The sequence below is a fragment of the Sminthopsis crassicaudata genome, chromosome 6 (genome assembly GCF_048593235.1).
Source record: "Sminthopsis crassicaudata isolate SCR6 chromosome 6, ASM4859323v1, whole genome shotgun sequence".
In the NCBI taxonomy this organism is placed as follows: Eukaryota; Metazoa; Chordata; class Mammalia; order Dasyuromorphia; family Dasyuridae; genus Sminthopsis; species Sminthopsis crassicaudata.
The window spans coordinates 147,376,407-147,399,839 of NC_133622.1; the positions used below are offsets into that span (position 1 = coordinate 147,376,407).

At 33.4% G+C, this 23,433-nt stretch overlaps 1 protein-coding gene across 1 annotated transcript in view; it reads right to left on the minus strand.

Moving 5' to 3' along the window:
* Positions 1–624: 624 nt before the first annotated feature.
* The window catches only part of LOC141545723 (all-trans-retinol dehydrogenase [NAD(+)] ADH7-like), a 28,267-nt gene continuing 5,458 nt past the window's right edge, over positions 625–23,433 (minus strand). The window contains exons 3-9 of the mRNA XM_074272939.1: positions 21,715–21,853; positions 17,593–17,680; positions 17,280–17,496; positions 11,364–11,624; positions 9,980–10,115; positions 4,321–4,459; positions 625–1,056 (exon numbers count right to left, since the gene is read on the minus strand). Of these exons, the coding sequence (XP_074129040.1) occupies positions 1,032–1,056; positions 4,321–4,459; positions 9,980–10,115; positions 11,364–11,624; positions 17,280–17,496; positions 17,593–17,680; positions 21,715–21,853 (1,005 nt within the window). The 3' untranslated portion in view covers positions 625–1,031. The remainder of the gene's footprint in view (positions 1,057–4,320; positions 4,460–9,979; positions 10,116–11,363; positions 11,625–17,279; positions 17,497–17,592; positions 17,681–21,714; positions 21,854–23,433) is intronic.

The window sequence follows — 23,433 nt, forward strand, 5'->3', positions numbered from 1 at the left end:
AAAAATGGGTTTCAGAATATGTTTTTATCATTCAATTCAAAATAGCAAAAAGGCATATTTCTCCCTGAACTTTGACACTCAGTCTTTGTATGAATAATATGTTTTCTCTGGTTCCCTATTTTAAAATTTATGTCAAAGTGTTTGACTGTGTTTCTTGAAATGAATTACAAAAGTTGATGAAATGTATGAAAATATTGTCAGCTCTTTAAAGGCAGGAATTATTAGTAGTTGTGTTTTTTGCTTCTATATCTGCAATGCACAGTAGAGGTTATGATGCACAAGATGTACTAGTTGAAATGAAGGATATACTTGATTTAAAATATACATTCATATTTCTTAATTGAAGCAGGTAAACTGTATAATATAAAAGTAAACCACCTTACTTGATGAATTCAATTTATTTTTAAAAAGAGATTCTAAAAAGTATTTATATTTTTTGGAACAAAGGGATAAGACAAGAAAGATGGCAGATGTAGGTTTTTTTGTTTAGTACATTTAAAGTATTTATTAACATATATATAAAGACATATAACATATTTATATATATATATTATTTGAGAAGCCTTTCAAAAGTTTCATTGTCAATACTTCATATAAAAGATTATATCTGGTTTAAAGTATTACAATAACATTATCCCATATGACTTGCCCAACTCATTTTAATTAGATTAGAATCCTTTAAACTCTTATTAATTTGATGCATGTGTATTCTCTTTTCCCTTATAATTTCCACTTCAGTAAAAAATAAGAGATTATACTGTTACCTTATATTCTCTAGTTCAATTGTAAATTACTTACTAAGCATCAACAATCCTACTATTACTAGTAGTATCCTGCTACTTATTCTAGATAAATTAAATCCCAACAATATTAATCACTAATTTTAAAAACTGTTTATTTGTTCTAAAATACTTAATTTCTATCTTTTGTTTTGTCCCCAAGAGTGACACGTTCTCTTTGGTTATTATATGAAAGTAAAATATAAGAGAAATTGTTGATGGATCCACAGCTACCTCCTATAACTTCAGAGTTCAGAAAGTCAGGACTGTTCGAATGCTGAAAGAGAAAATGTTAATTTCTGTTAATAACTTGTTTCTATATCACCTAATAAGGGTAATTCAATATTGGGGCTTCATTATTATATTTAGTGTGCACAGACGCAGTATATGAAGTATTGCTACTTCATTTCAAATGAACTACTGCTTATTAAATAAATGATGAATCTGAAAAGTCAATTTGTAAAACCTGAAAAAGGAAAAAAGGGGGTCAGGAACCCAAAAGGGGTCAGTGAGACCTAAGGCCATTTTCATTAGTCTTTTTTTTTTTAAATTAAAGCTTTTTATTTACAAAACATATGCATGGGTTATTTTTCAACACTGACCCTTGCAAAACCTTCTGTTCCAAAATTTCCCCTCTTTCCCCTCACCCCCTCAGTAGTCCAATATATTAAATATGTTAAAATATATGTTAAATCCAATATATGTACACATATTTATACAGTTATCTTGCGGCACAAGAAATATCAGATCAAGAAGGAAGAAAAAAAGAACTGCAAAAGAAAACAAAATTTAAGCAAACAACAGAGAGAGTGAGAATGCTATGTTGTGGTCCACACTCGATATTTTGTTGGAAGAACAAGTGACTTGGAAAATTCATCAGGGAAAGATAATTTAATAATTATCTGAAATCCATAATTGAAAAAAGAGTCTAGACATACTAATTCAAAAAAAATATGAAGAAGGGGCAGTTAGGTGTTGTGCTGTACCAGCCCTGAAGTCAGGAGGACTGAATTCAAATGTAACCTCAGACCTTTGATACTTACTAGCTGTATGATTCTGGATAACTTACTTAAAAAATTAAAATTATCAATGAAAATTGTCCCAGTATCTAAACCCAGAAGAAAAGAAGAAACCAAAATAATCCATCAATCACCTCTTGAAAGAGATCCCAAAATGAATACTTTGGGGAATATTATAGCCTGGATATCGTGTACAAGGATTATAAAAAGTATACATACTATTTGAACCAGCAATGCCATTAATAGTCTTGTACCCCAAAGAGATCAAAGGACAAAAATAATATATATACAAAGACATTTTTAGTAACTCTTTTTGTGGTGACAAAGAATTGGAAAGTATGGGAATTCTTTTCAATTGGGGAATGGCTGAAAAAGTTGTGGCATATGCTTGTGATGTAGTACTATTGTACTATAAGAAATGATGAGAGTGAAGGTTTAAATATGGCAAGACCTTTGTGAACTTATACAAAGTGAAGTGAGAAAAACCAGGAGCACAGTATCAGCCAGGTTGTAATGAAGATCAACTGTGAAAGTTTTGGCAACTTTCACTAATATGATGTTCCAAGACAAACTAAAGGACTCATGATAAAAAAATACTATTCATCTTCTGAGAGAAAGCAGATGAATTCTGAGTGCAAATTAAAATATAATTTTCTCACTTTTAAAATTGTTTTGCTTTTTTGGTGATAAGGCTAATATGTATGTGATTTCACCTGTATAATTGATATCATGTTGGTTGCTTTCTCAGTGAGGAGGGATGATATGGGAGTCAGGCAGCAAATTCGGTATTCAAAATTGAAAATGAAAAGAATCTTTAAAATAAATAAATAAATGATTTTGAAAGTTGATCTATATTTAAGAAGTGAATTAGAAAGGAGGCCATTTTATAATTTACTCTTAACAGTTCTACCCATAAAGCAACTTTTTAATATTCTTAACTTGTTGCTGTTGGACTTCATTAACTCTTTTCTGTACTTTCTACAGGTCTTATTGCTGAAGATCAAAACTGAAGAGATTCTGTACTTTCACAGCACTCTATTGTCACCATTTTATTGTTCCTCTAACTCATGTTTAGTTGTCTACTATTATATATTGAATAACAAGTGTAATACCATTTGTATCTCTACACAATCTCAGATGAAGACAGATGTCAAGATTGTCAACATTACTTTTGGCGAGTCATTTAACTTCCCTGGGCTACAGTTTACTCAATTGTAAATGAAAGGTTAGGCCTAAAGTCTTTCTCAACTATACAGTAATGTTACTATGATCCTATGATTTGGTCAAACATCTGATTAACTGGAAAACAACCAGTTTGTCTAAATTCAACTATTTTCCAAATGTAGTAATTGGTTGTTTAGAATATTCAAACCATTTCTAGGCATGGTTTTAGACCAAAACTCATATGTAGACATGTACTCATTCCTCCTTATGATCTGACTCTAATTTCAGTATATAAAAAAGATATAAAAACTAGAGAAGGATGAGAGAAGTTCAGAAAAAAAAGGGAGGAAAAAACCATAATTCTTTCCAGATCAATGGAACTTGCTTTTTGAACAAAGAACCAAAATTAGTTTGTTCTTGTAACCTGTAATGCCATTGGACTCCACAGAAATGCCTGATGGGAAATGGAGCATGGTGCCAGAATAGACTTTCTTGGTTTGCTATAAGTAAGAATAGGAACTAGGATATGGGAGCAGAGAAAATATAATTTTAAACCAGTTTAATTTTTTCCAGTTTGTTATCCAGTGCTCATCCCTGAGACCAAAATTGAAGAGATTTTCCTGTAATAACAATCCATTTGATACCATGCATTTGCTTTTGTCGAGAAGCTTTGAGAGTTATATCTTGTATAAAAAGGTTCTCTTGTCTTACTTCAAGGGTGCAGTGAGACAGTTTTGGTGTAACACTCAAGTCATTCACTATCCATATTCATGCTCTGCCTTCATATTCTTACATTTGGGTTTAATGCCAAAAGTTCTCAAGATTAATGCACACAGAGAAGATTATCTCAAAAAATCATGACTTAGCGTTATCAAATGAAACCACATAACTTTATCTTATTTTCCCCTGAGGCTGGGGGTAAGTGACTTGCCCAGGGTCACACAGTAGGAAGTGTTAAGTGTCTGAGACCACATTTGAACTCAGGTCCTCCTGAATTCAGGGCTGGTGCTCTATCCACTACACCACCTAGCTGCCCCAAAGCCATATAACTTTAAAGAGAAAGAAGTAAGGGCCAGAGAGATGCAGTTGCCAAAGATCATATGATTTGTAAGTTATAGGACTGGAACTAAGTTAATGGAATCTACTTCTTTGTGCTACAGTGAACCTAAGACATCAGCAAAGTGTACTTCCATTTTATAAGGAAAACAGAAAATATTATGTTCATCTGTGACAATGTAATACCGATTTTCATTTTGTGCAAGTCATAAATTAAAATCATATATGTATATATAAATAAGATGATTAAAAACAGTATTATACAAATTGCATTTTTGACTCACAAACATAAAGACACATACCTTTCTCCTCTGTTGAGTAGATCGAATCCATCTTTGATTTTATTAAAGGGTAAAACATGGGTTATTAATGGGTTCAAGTCAAATTTCTTTGCCATAAAATCAGATACGAGCTTTGGGAGATCATTTCTGGTTTTCCAACCTTAAAAAATTAAGCACCAGCATTTTACTTTATTTGTAAAACATTGAGTCAACCAGTCAATAAGCATTTATTAAGTGCTTAATATATGCTAGGCCCTGGGAGCATAAAGAAAGAGAATAACAATTTCTATGCAAAAAGCTCACATTCTAATTTGGGGGGGCAGAGCATTGGGTGGATTGTCTAGGGAAATAAATGAACAAGACTTGCACATGAGAAAATGGGAGAAGAAGGAAGGCAGTGGGTATTAGGTTGCCACCTGTACTAGTTGTATAGCTAAATGGATGAAATCATGGATCCATAGAATATTAAAGTATATTTCACTTAAATATGACAGCCTTTATTTTGTATAATTTTATACAATGTCTTTTTCAGAAGAAAGGGCGGAGGGGGGCTCAGAATCTTTTATCACCATCATATTCTTTGCCAAAATCTCACTTCATCCAAGAAACCTTTTCTAGTTAACTTCATTCTGCGCTGCTGAATGAAAAGTCTGGGAACTTAGGTGATAAGTTATAATAACCCATATTTATTACATGGAGCTTTATAATTCATAAAATAGTCATATTCAAACAATCCTGTAATGGAAGTAATACAAGTATTTTAAAGTTAAGAAAACTAAATTTCAGGGAAACCAGATGGATTCCTCAGTCACCTAACTAGTAGATGTTGGGAACTAAGTTCCAGGCTGAATTCTTTATATCGCACCAGATTCTGTTAAGAAAAAAAAACAAAAACAACTAATATTATTTTGTGTTTTTTTTCCTCTAATTTCTCTTTTAGCTAGTGATTTATGGAGTGCATCTTAGGTCACCCTTTCTTGTGTGGTCCTCATAATAATCCTATAAATTTGGTTGCATACAATTGTCACCATTTGCCAGAGATCAAAATTGACTTTGTTTTTACTAGCTCAAGCAAATCAGGTAACAGAGAGTGCAAATTATTCTCTCATCCTAACATAATTACACCAGGAGTTGGCCTTTTCTCCTGTCTTTCTCTATAGATATTTTGGAAAGTAGCCCTGGTGAAGAATGTATCTCAGTTACTCTAAGAGATAGGGAACATTAGTAACTATAGTAGCATTTGGGGATAAAGAGGGAAACTTCCCTATTCCCTAAAGTTGAGCAGGAAGTGCTAGAATGATGGAGGGAGACCCTGCCTGGATTTATGAGGGAGAGAGGAAACAAACAGAAAAAACTCATTGTGAGCCCACATAGGGTTAAAGCAGAGACATGCTGAATCCAAATCACATTAGTTCACTGGAGACAGCTATAACATACTCTTCAGAAATCAGCATATCCTACAAGCTGGGTTAGGTTATTTGATGGTTTGTGTGTGTGTGTGTGTGTGTGTGTGTGCGTGTGTGTGTGTTATTGATTGTGTATATTTAAGACGGATAGAAAAATTATCAAAAAATCTAGATTAAACATGTGTGGCATGCAAACATTTTCTTTTTAAAAGCTGTTTGTTAAATCTATGTCAGAAAAGGCAGAGACTGAGCCAAGAAACACAAGAATAAAGAATCTTATATCTCCTATCATCACAAGTCCTTTTATCTAAAGCTTGTTATTATGGGCACTCTACATAAATGATGGCTTAAGAAGAATGGATGAATGAACTACATGGAAAATTGTAACTGGAAGCATTAAGGGGAAGCAGTAACTGGTGCCTTTAGTTGAATCCAGGACTATGCAAATCTCTTGGGAGAGAAGGTTGTTCACTTTGGTGTTATTGTTATACTCTTTGGATTCAGATGCAAGTCCTATCAGTTTCCATTAATTTGTAAATATAAGTATTAATGTTTTGAAGCTTGTAAATCTGTGTTATTTTTAAATTTTATTCATCTATTTATTTTAAATTCAATTTAATTTTTTGGAGCGATTACATTTTAAGTTTTGAATGGTCTCCTTTTCTCCTTCCTCACCTTGACTAGAGAAGGTCATCAGTATTTCACATACTCATACATACAAATACGTAAAACCATACCATACATGCTTCTGTTTATCAATTCTTTCTCCGAAGATAGATAGCATCTTATTTCATAAGTCCTTTGTAGTTGCTCTGAGTATTTATAATACTTAGAATGACTTGATTATTCATAGTTCTTCAAACAACATTCCTGTTGCTGTATACAATATGTTTTGGTTTTGTGTTGTTTTTTTTTTTTTTTTTTTTTTTTTGGTTCTGCTTGTTTCATTCTTCATTATGTTATGCAAGTCTTTCCATGTTTTTCTAAAATCAACTTGCCCATAATTTCTTACAACACAACAGCTTTCCATCACAAATGTATTCCAACACTCCCCAATTGATGAACATCCCCTCAATTTCCAAGTTCTTCACTACCACAAAGAAAGCTGTTATAAATATTTGAGGACATATAGGCTCTTTGCTTTTTCCTTGATGAACCTTGGAAAACAGACCTAATAGGGATGTTCTGGGTCAAAGAATTTGCAAAATTAGATAACTCTTTGTGCATAATTCTAGAATGTTCTCCCAGTCCCAGTGATTTCAAGAAAGAGTCAAGTGTTTATCTTTTGGGAGTGTCAGATGCTAAATTACCCAGATTACCTAAGTGGGGCAATAAATCACTGAGGTCCCTCAAATTCAACCAAGACTTTCTTCGAATCTGACCCCTGACACCTGTTTGTTGATTTTGTAAATTTCACAAGGGCAGGAATGCTATCTTTTACTAGTTTTTATTTTCTTTATCTTCTCAAGCTATATAGTATAGTACTATGAATGATGTATGTGTTTAATAATGCTTAACTTAATGACATTCTGAGCTAACTTATAGAATGTGTGACCTGCAATAATGAGGATGAATGACAGCATGTATTATGATTAAATTTTAATGTATCTTGTTCTTTGGGTTTCCCTTTTTTCTTTTTTTGTTATTTATTCCCAAGAAGTTCTAAAAATAATTTCTATTCATGAAACTTTTTATATTTGAGTCATAATGATTTAGAGATGTGATAGAGTTGAGATCATCTAATCTGATTTTCTTATTTTACAGAGAAAGAAACTGAGGCCCTTAAAGTTTAAAGTGCGGAATAAGCAAGAATAGGTACCAAAACGGGTTCCACAGTGGCCCAGTTCTTCGTTAAACTGCATTGTGCTACCTCTCTGGGGTTTCAATTGTGATTAAGAGAATTAATAGAAACAGGGGATACGGGGGAAGTAGTGGATTTAATAGGAAAAATAGTGTGACAGATATATTAAAATGATATTTGATGGAAATTAAAAGTCTTAGGGTTAGATGGAGTAGCTGAAAGCAATCCAGTGAGGTTCCTCCCCACCCCCCACCCCTGCAAACCAAACAAATAAACACGACTCCTCCCAACAAATCTAGAAAATGCAATAGATCGTGATATGGAAAGCCAGAAAAAAATCACAAGTCGTTTGTCCATCCTGGATCAGCATAGGGAAACCGACAAAGGTTTGAAATTCCTGGGGATGGGGCAGCTCAGTATATTAGCAGCATAGGACTATGATTCTCAAGAACAGACTATAAACTTAGGCATACCCATACTGGGTCACCAACAACAGTAGAGAATTACAGTGGGGTCAGGTTTGTCACATTTTACCCTGTTCTGGACTACAGAACTAGGGTGGAATTCAATTCCATGAGTGAGAAGTGAAAAAGGCAGACTTTTGCTAATTGAAGAAAAAAAGTAATTTAAAAAATTAGCAACTTAAGAACTATATTGCCTGATCCAAGTGAAAAAAAAAAACAACAATAAAACAAAACCCTCTTTCACAGATATCTTCCCTCTGCTGCCACTAGCAACAGAGTAAAGCTCACTCTGTACTAATCTATTCAGGACAACAGGTAGAAAAATCAGACGAGAGGTACTATTTAGCAATTTTACAATCGATAAGTTGTTCAACCTCTCTAACCTTCTGTTGTGTCATCTGTAAAATGGCGATAATACTTGAATTAGTGATCTTACAGGATTATTGAAGGAAAGTGTAATATAACATTAAAACACTATATAAATGTGAGTTTCTATTATGGAGATCAATCCATCTGTCATGATATAAATATATAGTTTCTGTTATTTCTTATTTACTCTAAATTTAGAACTGAACATGCTGCTTAGCAGTCTAGGAAATGTTTATGCATGGCCCTATATACTTTGCAAAGTCATAAAGTAAACCAGAATCACACTCAAGAAAGTAATTGGAGAAATCATTATTATACTATTGTACTTGGTGATATGTTAATTTAGCTGAGCTTCTTTCTCCTCTATTATTCTTTGTTACAAAGAATGGCTCTCTCTGTAGTAGAGGGCAGAATTCTATTTTTGTGAATTAAGTTGATATTAAAAAATAAACAAATGTTTGTTTGCATTTTGTTTTTTTTTCTTATTTTTTCCTATTTTGATCTGATTTTTCTTGTACAGCAAGATAATTGTATAAATACGTATACATATATTGGATTTAACATATATTTTAACATGTTTAATATATATTGGATTACTTGCCACCTAGGAGAAGTGATGGAGGGAAGGAGGGGAAAATTTGGAACACAAGGTTTTGCAGGGGTTAATGTTGAAAAATTATCCATGCATATGCCTTGAAAATAAAAAACTTTTAAAAATAAAAAAAATTACAAAAGTTAACAAAATTCAAATAAAAAGAACTTCTAGTCATAAAAATTCCTGCTAAGTCTGGAGTGACATTACTGAACAACTTTTTTTTCTTTTTAATATCTTCTTCAAATTTGTCCTTTGTTTTGTTTTCTGAACTTTATTCAAAATCTACCACCACCACACTATGAAATATTTTTTAAAAAAATAATAATAGTTTTTATTTACCAGATATTTGCATGGGTAATTTTACAACGTTGACAATTGCCAAAACTTTTTTTTTTTTTTCCAATTTTTCCCCTCCTTCCCCCGCCCCCCTCAGATGGCAGGTAGACCAATACATGCTAAATATGTTAGAGTATAAACTAAATACAATATATGTATACATGACCAAACAGTTGTTTTGCTGAACAAAAAAAATCGGACTTTGAAATAGTGTACAATTAGCCTGTGAAGGAAATCAAAAATGCAGGCAGACAAAATTAGAGGGATTGGAAATTCTATGACTATGAACTATTTTTAAAAATATTGTGAGATCATAGGCTTTCTCTCTCTCTTTTGGCAAAGAACATGTCAAATGTCCAACCCCTTTCATTTATGTGTCAACAACTTCCTTATCCATCCTCAGATGCTTCCAACACTGTCTCTCTTGTGAATGGTGAATCCCTGTCCAATTCCAGATTTCTTTCCCAGGACCTGGACCAGGTCCTCTATTTTTTCTACTCAAGAAAATCTGTACTTTTTTCTCCATTTCACTTTCTCTTCTAGCTGTCTTGAATGTGTTATATTTCATTAGAATGTAAGCTTTTTGATTCTAAAAGCAATTAATTTTTATTTTACTTATATTTGTATTCTTAACACTTAATATGGTGCCTATCACATAGAAAGCATTAATTTCTATCTGAATGAATACCCCTCATTTTCAACCACATACCACCAAAAATACATCCTTTCCAGGTGCGTCCAGTGAACAGCAGGTTGGGATCATAGGTGAGCATTGTAGTTGATGAAGGGTCGCCTACCAGCACACTGGTCCCATAATTCTTATGGCAAGAAGCCAGAGCATCAATCTGATGAATGAGAATGAAAGAGAAAATAGGTTTCTTATGGTATCTATCAGAATGGGAAGAGATCTGTGCCTTGTTTCATTGCCACCAATTAGTAATTCCTCATGAATTGATCAATAAGAATTTATTAATGCTAACTATTTACAAGGTACTATTCTAGTCATACCAAACAAAGGAGTCCTTCTCAAGAGTCCTACATTCATTGTGTATGTGAAGAGGTATACATAACCTATATGCATAAGTATAAAAAAATTAGCAAGTAAATTCAAGGTAAATAGTAGGGGAAAAGCACTGGCAATTTGGCAGGGAGATTTTTTTTTTAAGCCTCCAGTTGGAGGTAATATTTGAGCTTAATTGGGGGAAACTTGGATTTCAGTGATATAGAGGTGAAATGGGAGATCTTTCCAAGCATGGAGGACAATCTGTACAAAGGCAGAGAAGAGAGATGGAATGTCATGTCAAGAAATTGAAGTATATATTCCAACATAGTGGAATAAATTTGGTTTCTTATGAGTAAAACTTGCTTTGAATATTGTATAAACTCTGCAGTTCTTAGTACCCCGTCAACAGACATCTTCCCTGCAAAGGCAGAAAACAGAAAGCAGAATAGGAGGATCATGGATTTAAAGCAGAAATAGGATCTCAGTCCCAATGGTACTCTAAACTAGCCTTTTCATTTTATAGATGAGGAGACTGAAGGACCACGCTTCACAGTACATCTTTAACTGGGACAACAGGGTCTACCTCACACAGGAATCCTTGTATTTGCCCTGCCACCAGGAATTATCCTCTTTCCTACCATTAGCTTTATATTTTTTGCTATTGCTTAGAGAAAAATAACCAAATCAATACTAAATATGGCATTAGAAATAATATGAAAATCAATAATATGAAAAGCAAATGAAAATCTGTTCCTCATCCCCTGTGACTCACCTGACCAAGACACCCTTTCATCACTCCTTTACAGATGTTATTTCTGCCTAGTAGAATGTAAGTTCCCTGAAGACAACTGTTGTTTTCCTTTTTTTATTTGAATTCTCTGAACCTAGCCTAGTGCTTGCACATAATAGGAATTTATTAAATTCCTATTGCTTAATTTACACTAGTGTATGTAAACTCAGATTTTGTCACAGCTGCATCCTAAGGATACTCGTAATAAATTAAATCGTTGAGAGGTGAATTCTACCATTAGATGGGATTGAACATTTATCATGGCTCTCAAATTCTTCTCTCTACCCATTAATTACTTACTATGGTATCAGGGTGCCCAATGGCTTCAAAGGTATATTTCACAGAATTGCCAGTCATTTCCTTTAACACTTCACTGATGGGCTTTGTGTAATCCTTAGGGTTGATGCACTCAGTGGCTCCTACAGCCTTGGCCTTCTCAAATTTGAGTGGGTTTATGTCAATTCCAATAATCCGAGAAGCACCAGCTGCTTTACAGCCTATAATAATTGACATGCCTACTCCTCCCAGGCCAAAGACAGCACAAGTAGATCCAGGGATGACCTATGGTGATGAAAAAAAAAATACTGACCTTTAGTAATTAATTATTGATCCAGTAAAACTGATATTATAATAAGTTTGGGATTTTTGGAAACATGAAATCTAGAATATAACTAATACAATGAAACCACTGGCAAATTGATTCTGGTAGTAATATTTTGAGAGGATGAGAAACATAAACAGTTTAAAGATCAGAAATATATATTAGGAAATGATATTCTGTTACCTCAGAAAATTCGTTTTCAAAAATGCATATATGTAGATTGATGAGAATGGATATGTAGAGAAAAACTTACATTTGAAAAGCTCTAAAAATTTTCCAAATTTAGATGAAAACAAGAAGTCAAAGGGCAAAGGTGGGGGAAAGATAAGGGAGAGATTCTTGGAAAGAAGCATAGATTAAGTAATAAGAGGAAAAGGTAATAGGTAGACATAAAGCAGAGGAGTCAGGAAGATAGGAAATAAGAGACACTACTCAAACAAAATAAAGATTAAAAATAGAATTTGTTATGTAAAAAAAGGGGGTAGTAACAAAGTTAAAGCTAAAATGGATTTAATCAAAAGAGAACAATGGAGAAACTACACTAAGCCATATTAATCAAGATTTCATTAGACTAAAATAACTAGACAGTTTAAAGTTGGAATATTGCTGTGGTATAGAAAATGGTGAATTAATGGAGTTAAAAAAATATGGATAGACTTGGATTTATGAAGGAAGATGTTGTCCACCTTCAGAAAAATAGACTTCTCAGTCAGGAAAGGTTTGTCTCACTTGGTGTGTGAGGAGAGCCCCAGAAAATTAGGAGTGGACTTTGGGAGCCACTGAATCAACAGCTGTGCTGGCAGCAGCAGTGGCAGGCAGGAGCAGTAGCGGAGGCAACTTCCAGAGTTCTCCAGAAGTCAGCCAGCAGATAAGGGAGCAAAACAGCTGGTTAGAGGGAGATTATAGGAGTCTTTTTGCTTGCATTGAAGTAGGACTCTGTGGCTTTGCTCATACTCAGGTTCAAGTTGCAGCGCTGGTTCATAATACAGATCCCTAGAAGCTCTCAAGATAGCTGTGCAAAACCTCTAAAGCTTGCGACATTACACCTTCCACCCTGGGAGCAAAGCAATTTCTTGACATGACATTCCATCTCTCTTCTCTGCCTTTGTACAGATTGTCCTCCATGCTTGGAAAGATCTCCCATTTCATCTCTATATCACTGAAATCCAAGAATTAAAAGTCTGAGAAAACAACAAAAAGAGATTCTGGCCATAGAAAGTTACTATGTTGATGAGGAAGACCAAGATATACCCTCAGAAGATGATAACAAAATCAAAATTCCTACACCCAAAGCCTCCAAGAAAAATAAGAATTGGTCTCAGGCTATAGAAGAGCTCAAAATGGATTTTGAAAATCACATAAAAGAGGTAGAGAAGAAATATTGGAAAGAAAAGCAAGAGTGATACAAAAGGAAATACAAAAAGCTAATGAGGAGAAAAATGCCTAAAAAAGCAAAATTGGTTAGATGGAAAGGTACAAAAAGCTCAATGAGGGAAATAATTCCTTGAAAATTAGAATTGAGCATATGGAAGCTCATGATTTTATGAGAAATCAAGAAGCAATAAGATAAAATCAAAAGAACAACAAGAAAGAAAACAATGTGAAATATCTCATTAGAGAAAAAAAATGACATGGAAAATAGATGCAGGACAGACAATTTAAAAATTATTGGTCTATCTGAAAGCCATGATCAAAAACAAAGAGCCAGGACATCATCTTTCAAGAAATAATCATGGAATACTCTTCTGATATTCTAGAACCAGAAGTAAAATAGAAATTGAAAAAATCCACTGGTCACCTCCTGAAAGAGATCCCAAGATGAAAACTCTCAGGTATTTTGTAACCAAATTCTAGAACTCTCAGAGTAAGGAGAAAATATTACAAGCATTCAGAAAGAAATAATTCAAGTACGACGGCCACAGTCAGAATGATACAAGATTTAGCAGGTTTTATGCTAAAGGTTCAGAGTGCTAGAAATATATTCTGGAGAACAATAAAACTAGAAATGCAACCAAGAATCACCTACTCTGCAAAACTGAGCATAATCCTTCAGGGAAAAAGATGGATATTCAATGAAGTAGAGGAATTTCAAGCATTCATAATGAAAGGATCAGAGCTCTACAGAAAATTTGACTTTCAAATATAGGACTCAGGAGAAACATAAGGAGGTAATCAGGAAAGCAAAATCATAGGGGACTTAATAGAAGTTAATTTGTTTACACTCCTATATGGGAGGATGATACTTGTAATGTATAAGAATTTTCTCATTATTATGGCATTTAGAAGTAGTATATATAGACAGAGGGCAAAGATATGAGTTGAATATGAAGGGATAATATCTAAAAAAATAAAAAGGGGTGAGAATGGAATGTACTGGGAGAGAGATAGAATGTCATAAATTATCTGTCACAAAAGAGGCAAGAAAAATGTTTTACAGTGGAGGAGAAAATAGGGAGGGGAGAGGAAGTAAGTGAACCTTACTTTCATCAAAATGGGCTCAAAGAAGAAATAAGATACACATTCTTACCCTGCAGGAAAGTAAGAGAAGAAGAGGATAAGGAAAGGAGGGGAGGGTGATAGAAGAGAGGGCCTATGGGGGGGGGGAAACAAAACACTTTTGAGGAAGGACAGTGTAAAAGGAGAGAGACAATAGAATAAATGAATGTTTTTATATAACTATACAAATAGTTAGCAATAGTAACTGTGGAAAAAATTACTATTACTATTGCGGAAAAAAATTTGAAGTTAAGTTTCTCTGATGAAGGTCTCATTACTCATATATATAGGGAACCGAAACTTAAATCTGAAAAGGAAAAAGAAAGTGATACATTTTGAAGAGGATATGGAACATGAATACATTGTTGATGGAGTTGTGAACTTCTCCAACCATTCTGGAGAGCAATTTGGAACTATACCCAAAGGGCTATAAAACTGGGCATATCATTTTACCCAGCAATATCTCTAGTAGGCCTGTATCCCAAAGAGATAATAAAAAATGGAAAAAGGACCCACATAGCATCTCTTTTTGTTGTGACAAAGAATTGGAAATCAAGGGGATGCCCATCAATTAGGGAATGGCTGAACAAATTGCGGTATGTTAATGTGGTAGTATACCGTAAAGTTGTTGTTGTTGTTTCTTTTTCATGGCTTTTCCCTTTTGTTCTGATTTTTTTTCACAACTTGACTAATGTCAAAGTAGGTTTAATTTGATTATACACATATAATTTAAGTCAGATTGAAAGGCATGGTGAGTAGGGATAAAGGAAGAAAAAGAGAAAAAATGGAAATCAAAATCTTATAAAAGTAAATATTAAAAACTAATAAATAAACTTTTAAAAATTAAAAAGTATGTTTCAGCCTATATTCAGATACTATCAGTTCTATCTCTAGAGGTAAATAGCATGTTTTCTTCACAAGTCCTTTGGAATTGTTTTGGATCATTGTAGTGTTGAGAAGGAGGCAAGTGCCTGAAGTCACAAAGACCTGAGTTAAAATTCAGCTCGAAACATTTCATTAGTGTGATTCTAGACAAGTTATTTAACTTGTTTTTGCCTTAATCCAGTAGAGGAGAAAAAAAGCAAATCACTTTGGTATTTTTGTCCCCCAAAACCACCCATACCCATATAGGATCCTGAAGAGTCAGACACAGTTGAATGATTGAACAAAACCAATCATATGATCAGTAACTAAAAGGATAGATGAGCCTATTTGTGTAACTCTGGACATCAAAGGATGTAACCGTTCTTCTGAGGCAGCTACGTGGTGCAATGGATAAAAAACTGAGTTAAGAAACAGAAAGATGAGAGTTTAGATCTAAACTGATCTGAATGGAAACTGAACTGAATCTGATAGAGTTCATGAAGTAGTGGACATGACTGAACAACAAAAAGAATTGTCAAAAATAGCTAAGTTGTTTATAGTTGATTATTGTACAATATTGCTATACTGTGTGCAATGTTCTTCAGGTTCTGCTCATTTCTCTCTGCATCAATTTATGCAAGTTTTTCTGAAAGCATTCTGATCATCATTTCTGTCATATACAACTTATCTAGTCATTTCTCAATTGATGAGCATTTCCTCAATTTCCAATTCTTTGTTATCACAAAATGAGCTGCTTTAAATATTTTTTTTTTCTCACAAATAGGTCCTTTTCCTTTTTCCTTTGATATCTTTGAACTACAGACCCAATAGTGGTATTGCTGGGTCAAAAGAAATGAACAGTTTTATAGCACTTTGGGCAAAGTTCAAATTGCTCTCCAGAAGGGTTGGATTAGTTCCTAACTTCACTCAACTTCACATAGTGTCTCTATGTTGCCATATCCCCAGCAATATTTGACATTTTTCTTTTCTGTCATACTGGTGTATCTCAACATTGTTTTAATATGCATTTCTCTAATCGTTAGTGAATTAGGACATTTTTTCCATATATTTGTAAATGGCTTTAATTTCTTCATCTGAAAATTGCATTAATATCCTTTGTTCATATTCTTATAAATTTGACTCACCTTTTTTGTAGTTGAAAAGTGAGGTCTTTATCAGAGAAAGCTATAAAATCCCATCCTCTTCCCCTTCTCTACTCTTTCACTTTTCTGTTTTCTTTTCAAATCTTGACTGCACTGGTTTTGTTTGTGGAAAAACTTTTGAATTTGATGTAGTCAAAATTACCTATTTTATATCCCCTAATTTTTACTACTGCTTGTTTGTTCATAAATTCTTCCTTTATCTATAGATCTGACAGGTAAAATATCTCATGCTTCCCTAATTTGCTTATGATATCACTTTTTTACATCCAAATCATGTACCCATTTTTAGATAACGGTCTATAACACAATTTCTGCCAAACTACTTTCTAGTTTTCTCAGGAATTTTTCTCAAATAGTGATTTCTTATCCTAAAATCTCAAATCTTTGAATTTGTCAAACATTAGAATATTATGGTATTATTATTTTTTTTAACTGTGTATTGTGTACCTAATCTATTCCATTGATGTACGATTCTAATTTCTTAACCAGTACAAGACAGTTTTGATACTTACTACTTTGTAACACAATTTGAAACCTGATAGTGCTGTCACTTTTCTTTCCATTTTTTCATTGATTCCCTTGATATTTTTTTTTACCTTTAGTTCTTTCAAATTAATTTTGTTATTTTTTCTAATTTTATAAAATAATTCTTTTGTGGTTTGATATGGACTGAATAAGTAAATTAAAATAGGTAGAATTATTGTTTTAAATTATTTTTTTCTTAGCCCACCCATTAGCAATTAACTTTTTCCCAATTGTTTAAGATCTGGTTTGTGTGAACTGTTTTGTAATTGAATTCACATAGTTTCTGGGTTCATCTTGGCAGTTTGATTCTAAAGCATTTTATGTTCTCTGAAGTTATAAAAATAACTGGAATTTCTCTTTTTATATTTTTCTCCTAGATTTTGTTGGTAATATGTAGAAATGCTGATGATTTATACATGTTTACTTTGTATCTTTCAACTTTTCGGAAGTTGTTAATTATTTCAACTAGTTTTTTAGAATTCTCCAAGAATACCATTATATTATTTGCAAAAAGTGATAGTTTTGTTTCCTCATTCCCTATTCTACTTCTTTTGATCATCATCTTACCTTGGCAGTATTGATTGCAGCCCCATATCCAGTGGAAAATGCACAGCCAAATAAACAGACCTTCTCAGGAGGAGCAGCAGCATCAATTTTTGCAACTGAACTTTCTTCCACCACTGTGTACTCAGTGAACGTACTGGTATTCATGAAGTGGTATACAGGCTTTCCTTTGCAGATAAATCTACTAGTGCCATCAGATAACACTCCTTTACCTACAATACTATTTAATACATCAAAACCACAGTAAATGATCTCTGCTCAAATATTAGTAAATGGGGCAAATAAATAAAGCCTCAGCAAAATGACAGAAACTCACTCAATCTTCTCACAGAAATTGGAATTGGGGTTTATGCAGGCAGAGCAAAATCCACACTGTGGGACACAAAGTGGGATGATCTTGTCTCCTGGAAGAGAAAAAAATATTGCCCAGTAATAAGTTTTTAAAATACCAAATTAAATATTTGGGGAGTGGGATCTGGAGAATAGATATAAGTTGGCAAAGTATAGGCAGCGACGAAGAAAAACTCTCCTCACATTCCCTTCTAAACAACTTTTTAAATTTAAATTTTTTTATTTTGAACTTTAAATTATAAGAAAGACCAAAAAGAGAACATTTCCAGAGGAATACAAAAAGATTCCATATAAATCCTGAATTTCCATTTCTAATGTTTACTTAAAAAAAAAAACCCTAAGTAATAAATAGTACACATCATTTTCAAAGCTCCCCTGCTTTTTTATGCTAGCTTCTGTTTTCTTTTGTTACTAACTATGCACTTTTAATTTTATTTTCTACCTCACTCCCTATCTGCTCTAGAGAAGGTTATATAGACACAAATATGTGCATATAAGTAAAACCATACTACGTGTACTTTTATTTATAAAATTATTTTTCTGGATGTGGATATCTTCTTTCATAAGTTCTTTGTAGTTAATTTGAGAATTTGTCATACTTAAAATGATTTAGTCATTCAAAATTATTCTTCAAACAATATTGCAGTTACTATATACAGTGTTCTCTTGGTTGTGTTCATTTTACTCTTCATTATTTTGGGCAAGACTTTGTATGTTTTTCTAAAATTAACCACCTTCTCATTTCTTACAGTGCAGTGCATTCCATCACAATCCCATAGCAAAACTTGATTAGCTATTTCCCATTTGATGGGAATTCTCTCAATTTCCAGTTCTTTGCCTCCACAAAGAAAGCTGCTATAAATAGTTTAGAACATATAAGTTCTTTTCCTTTTCCCCTAATTGTAGATAGTTTGCGTTTCAGCTAAATAATCACCACGAGAATAGCTAGGGATAAAGTCCAAATTTTTTATTATCTCCTTGCCTGGGGTTCAGCTAGCTTTTTGGAGGCCCTGCCGACTGGCCTTGGGCTTAGTGGAAGAAGCAGAAGAACAGGCCAGCCAGCTCCAGCCTCCAGTCCTTTGTCTTCTCTGAGTCTGTCTCCAAGTCTGTTCGATCTCCCCTCTTGGTCTGACTCTGACCTCTTAAATACTCTATTACAATTAAATCCATTCATCATGCTGAGTATAAGCCAATCATTATATCACTAGGAAACCATTATTTGTTGTAAGATTAGTTCAATCATACTGAACTAGAGAACTATTAATTACCATGCTAAACTAGGTAACCATTGTCTTATCAATTCCACTGAGTTAACACCTTTCTCCAGAGTTCTGGCCTATTACACCTAATCATCTTAGGAAACAAACTTATAATGGTGGAATTGCTGGTTCAAAAGATGCAAAAGTTTTATAACTCTTTGGGCATAATTCCAGATTATTCTCCAAAATGGTTGTATCAGTTCACAGTTCTACCAATAGTGAATCAGTGTCCCAATTTTTCTAATCTAATATTTGTTTCTTTCCTCCTCTATTGTTATAGTCAATCTGATAGATATAAGATTTCTTGCCTTTTTTTTTTTTTTTTCAAGGCAACTGGGTTTAAGTGACTTATTTAGGATCATGCAGTTAGGAAGTATTAAGTGTCTAAATTCAGATTTGAACTCAGGTCCTCCTGATTCTGGGGCCACTGTGCCATCTATTGCCCCATGTAGTTTTAATTTTTGCTTGTTCATATCCTTTGGCCATATAGCAATTGGGGACTGACTCAATTCTTTTGAATTTGACAAAGTTCTTTTTATATTTTAGATATGAGAAAGTATCTATAAAATTTTTCTCCCAATGTTCTGTTTTTCTTTTAATTTTGGTTACATTGGCTTTATTTGTATAAAACTATTTTAATTTAATAAAAGAACCACTCTGTTGGGAATCAACCTGCAAGTGAGTATAAATTGAGAGAGAAATCTGATAGTGGGGATATACTAGTATAAGGGGCTATTCTTTGAGCTAGAGTTTTAGAGAATTTAACTGAGAGGTTAACTAATTTGCCTAGGACTCCATAGCCAGTTTATGACAAAGGTAAGGCTTCGTTCCAGGTCATGCAACATCTTACTACCTCTTTTAGGTATACTGACACTTTCTTGTGATAGCAAAGAATATCCACAAAATGGGTACTCTTTGATTGGAAAATCATTAAACAAAATATTATATATGAATATAGTCAAATATGATAATGCATCAAGAAATGACTATGAAGAATTCAGAGAAACATGAGAATATTTATAAAAAGAAGAGAATTGCCCTTTGAATGTAATCACAAACTGTTAATGACATATTAATTAGAACTCTACAACTAGGTCCCTTCATGAAATTTTTTTAGGGGAATCAATAGAAAGCAACTAGATTGATGAGCAAACAAATAAATTATGCCTCTAAGTGGTTTGAATAGCTAAGACCTGGAAGAATCCATAGTTCCAGGGTAGAAGTTATAACCTCAAAGTTCCTTTTAGAGAACATTGGAATTTGGGGAGAGGAAAAGAAGTGAATTTCAGTTTGCTCTCCCTCCTCCTACCCATAAGTTCAATTAGAATGAAGCTTTAAGACAAAACTGTTAACCAGTAGGAGAACCTGAATCTGAAAAGGAACAGAAACACATATACCTTGCAGATACATAGACAATTAGTTTTCTGAGGGAGGCAGCAGATGCAAAAATTGTTTCTCCCTCTCCCAACAACAGCAACAAAAGGAAAATAACTTTAATACAGAGACCCAACCCTGAGAATTCAGCTGAGCAATCTACCCAACAAAGATGCTCAACCAGAGGGGAAATACGTGAGGACTAAGAAAAGAAAAAGGATATCTGGGTCCTGTAGAAACAAGAAGTAAATTTTTTTTTTATCATTTTTGTAATTTACATTTAATTTCACTGCCATTATATTCTAAGTATAAAGCTGTTCTTTGTATGAATAATGTGTGTAATTGTGGAAAAATATGCCTCTGATTTATGGGGCAGAGGGAGAATGTTTTTCTTGCTATGCCATTTGAAGGACCGTCTTTCCTGAGAATTAATGTTTGTTTGTTGGCTAATGGATAAAAAAATTGATAGAGATGGGGGGGGGGTATTTCTTGAACTATATAATATGTACAATTCAATCCCAAAGGGTTATTCATGAACTTGAGGTAATAATCAATTTTTGAAAAATATTCTGGAGGTAGGTATTATATTTGCAAAAATACAACTATAATAATGTAAATGAAAATTACAGTAGAAGGAAGTCAAAATCTCTATGCCTGTTAAAAAAAAAAACCAAAACTATATTGACCTTGGATAACAAAGAATAAAATATCCTTCCCATATCTTGCTAGAAGCTATAGGGGCAGCTCATTGTATTTCTCCAGATGTGGTACCATATCAATCATAATTGTGTAACTGTTTTTCTGTTTTCTTGTTTTTAGTTGTTTCAGTCATGTCCAACTCTTCATGACACTATTTTGAGATTTTCTTGACAAAGATACTAAAGTAGTTTGTATTTCCTTCTCCAGTTCATTTTTACAATTGAGGTAAACAGGGTTAAGTGACTTGCCTATCACAAGTGGGCTAATACAATCTGAGGCCAGATTTGAATTTAGAAAACTGAATCTTCCTGATTCCAAATCCAATGCCCTCTCTCCTCCTAATTACCCTGTATTTCTGCTAAGACTTGGGGATTGAAATATACTCAGAAATGACTGTTATAGAAATGAAATGCAAAAAAACTAATTGTTATAAATAGATTTCTGTTAAAGGATAAAGGTTAATGTATTTCTATTCTCTTCATTTAAAACTTGTATCATGGCCAATATCCTCATATTTCAGAGGATTCTTATTCTGTGTGTGTGTGTGTGTGTGTGTGTGTGTGTGTGTGTGTGTGTGTGTGTGTATTTTGGCAGTGTAGTAAATAAAGTCCATGGACCCATTCTCAGAATAACATTTTGAAATGCACATAAAATAAATTTAAGATTATGAAGGAAACCAAATTATATTGAAATACATTTTTAAACATATTTAAAAAGCAAATTCATGGACTCTGGATTAAAAACTCCTCTCTCACCTGGTTTCACTGTAGTTACTCCTTCTCCAATACTTTCTACAATTCCAACTGCTTCATGTCCCACAATGACTGGAAATTTAGCAGGGAAGGCTCCTATGATTGCACTGTTATCTGTGCGACATATACCTGTAGCCAAAATCTACATGGAAAAAGAAAGTCAGCTACACCAAGTAGGTAACAAGATACGTTGGAAGCAGCAGGAAAGAGGCATTTAGAGCCTTGATTGAGCCAGTGTTTGCATAGAGATGATTCTCTTAGTGCTCACTTTATGTTGGTTTCTTTGCTTACCATTTACCAAAAGGTTCCTGTTCTGAAGGAGAAGAGTATTGTTCAGTGTGGTCACCATATTTCACATGCAGTGACATGCAGAATATTGAGCAAAGTATGACTGATCATCTCATCAAGAGTGACCATCTGATAACATTTTAATCTTTTAAAAGCTTTTTCCGGAAGACAAAGCATGAAATGACTGAAAGAGATAGGTCAGCAGAGAAAAGGACTTTTTTTGAAATCTCTTATTAGTATTATTTATCCCAACACTGGGCATGGGACTGCAAAAGCTGACCCCAACCACTGTTTTAAGGTAACAGGAAAAAAAGTTAAATTGAAATATAGAATGATTCTACAGACTAGAGGAAAATAAGAAAGGATTATAACTTAAGTTTTTGGAAGATGCACAATGGAACATGGCCACAAAGGGAACAAGGAAATATTTTTGGTGATTAGTTATTACTCATGGCATGCAGTATTATACTTTGTTGATGAAAAATAGTATTAATAAATTAGCATGATTTTATATCAATTCTTTACATTATTATAAAAATGAAATATCACCAATTGTTAAGTGTGTACCTTATTTTATAAATTCCAAGAAAATTCAATAAGAATTTATTAAAATCCTGCCTTATAAAAGGCACAATGTTAAGTGGTTGAGATATAAAACTAAAAGAAAACAAAACCCATCCCTGTCTTCAAGAAGCTTACACTCCACTGAGAGATTAAAAACACATATACAAATAAGCAAATACAAAATATATGTTAAGTGACTATAAAGTGTTTTGGAGGGTTGATAGAATAATAAGATAAGAGATTCAAGGATAGAGAAAAGAGTGTTTATAATTTGGTTGTTCCTAATTTGGTCAATGTGTTTCTATTATCAATCAATAGGAATCAATCATGGCTAGTTAGTTCTAGAAGATTTTGTAAGAGAGAATTACAATATATTATGATGCTTACTCAATAAATATTTAACAAGGGAAAGAGAGATGTCAAAATCTAGCTCAAATATAATAAGTGGAAATGTGATCTCATTGATCAGATGCCGCTTCCAACAATGTGGATTGCAACACCAAGCCTGCCTACCATATTGCATAATTCTTGTCTGTCCTCCTGCTTGTCTCACCTGATGTCCTGGGGTCTTAATGGAACACACAGTGGGTTGTCCCTAGCTCTCATTTTGAAATCAGCACATTTTTATTTTAGACCATACATTTCCCTAATGACATGCCCTATTCAAGGGAGCCTCTGCTCTCAGCTAACTTTCATGTCTTCATTGTCCTTTGATATCCATTTTGAATTCTATCAGATTTTAAATTCTTCATTTATGACTCATAGTTGAACAAAAAAAACTGTGAGAGAAATTATTATTTTGCTATTATATTAACCATCAATTATTAGTTAGGATCCAAACTAGACTAGGGTCTAGTCCTTTCTCTAAAG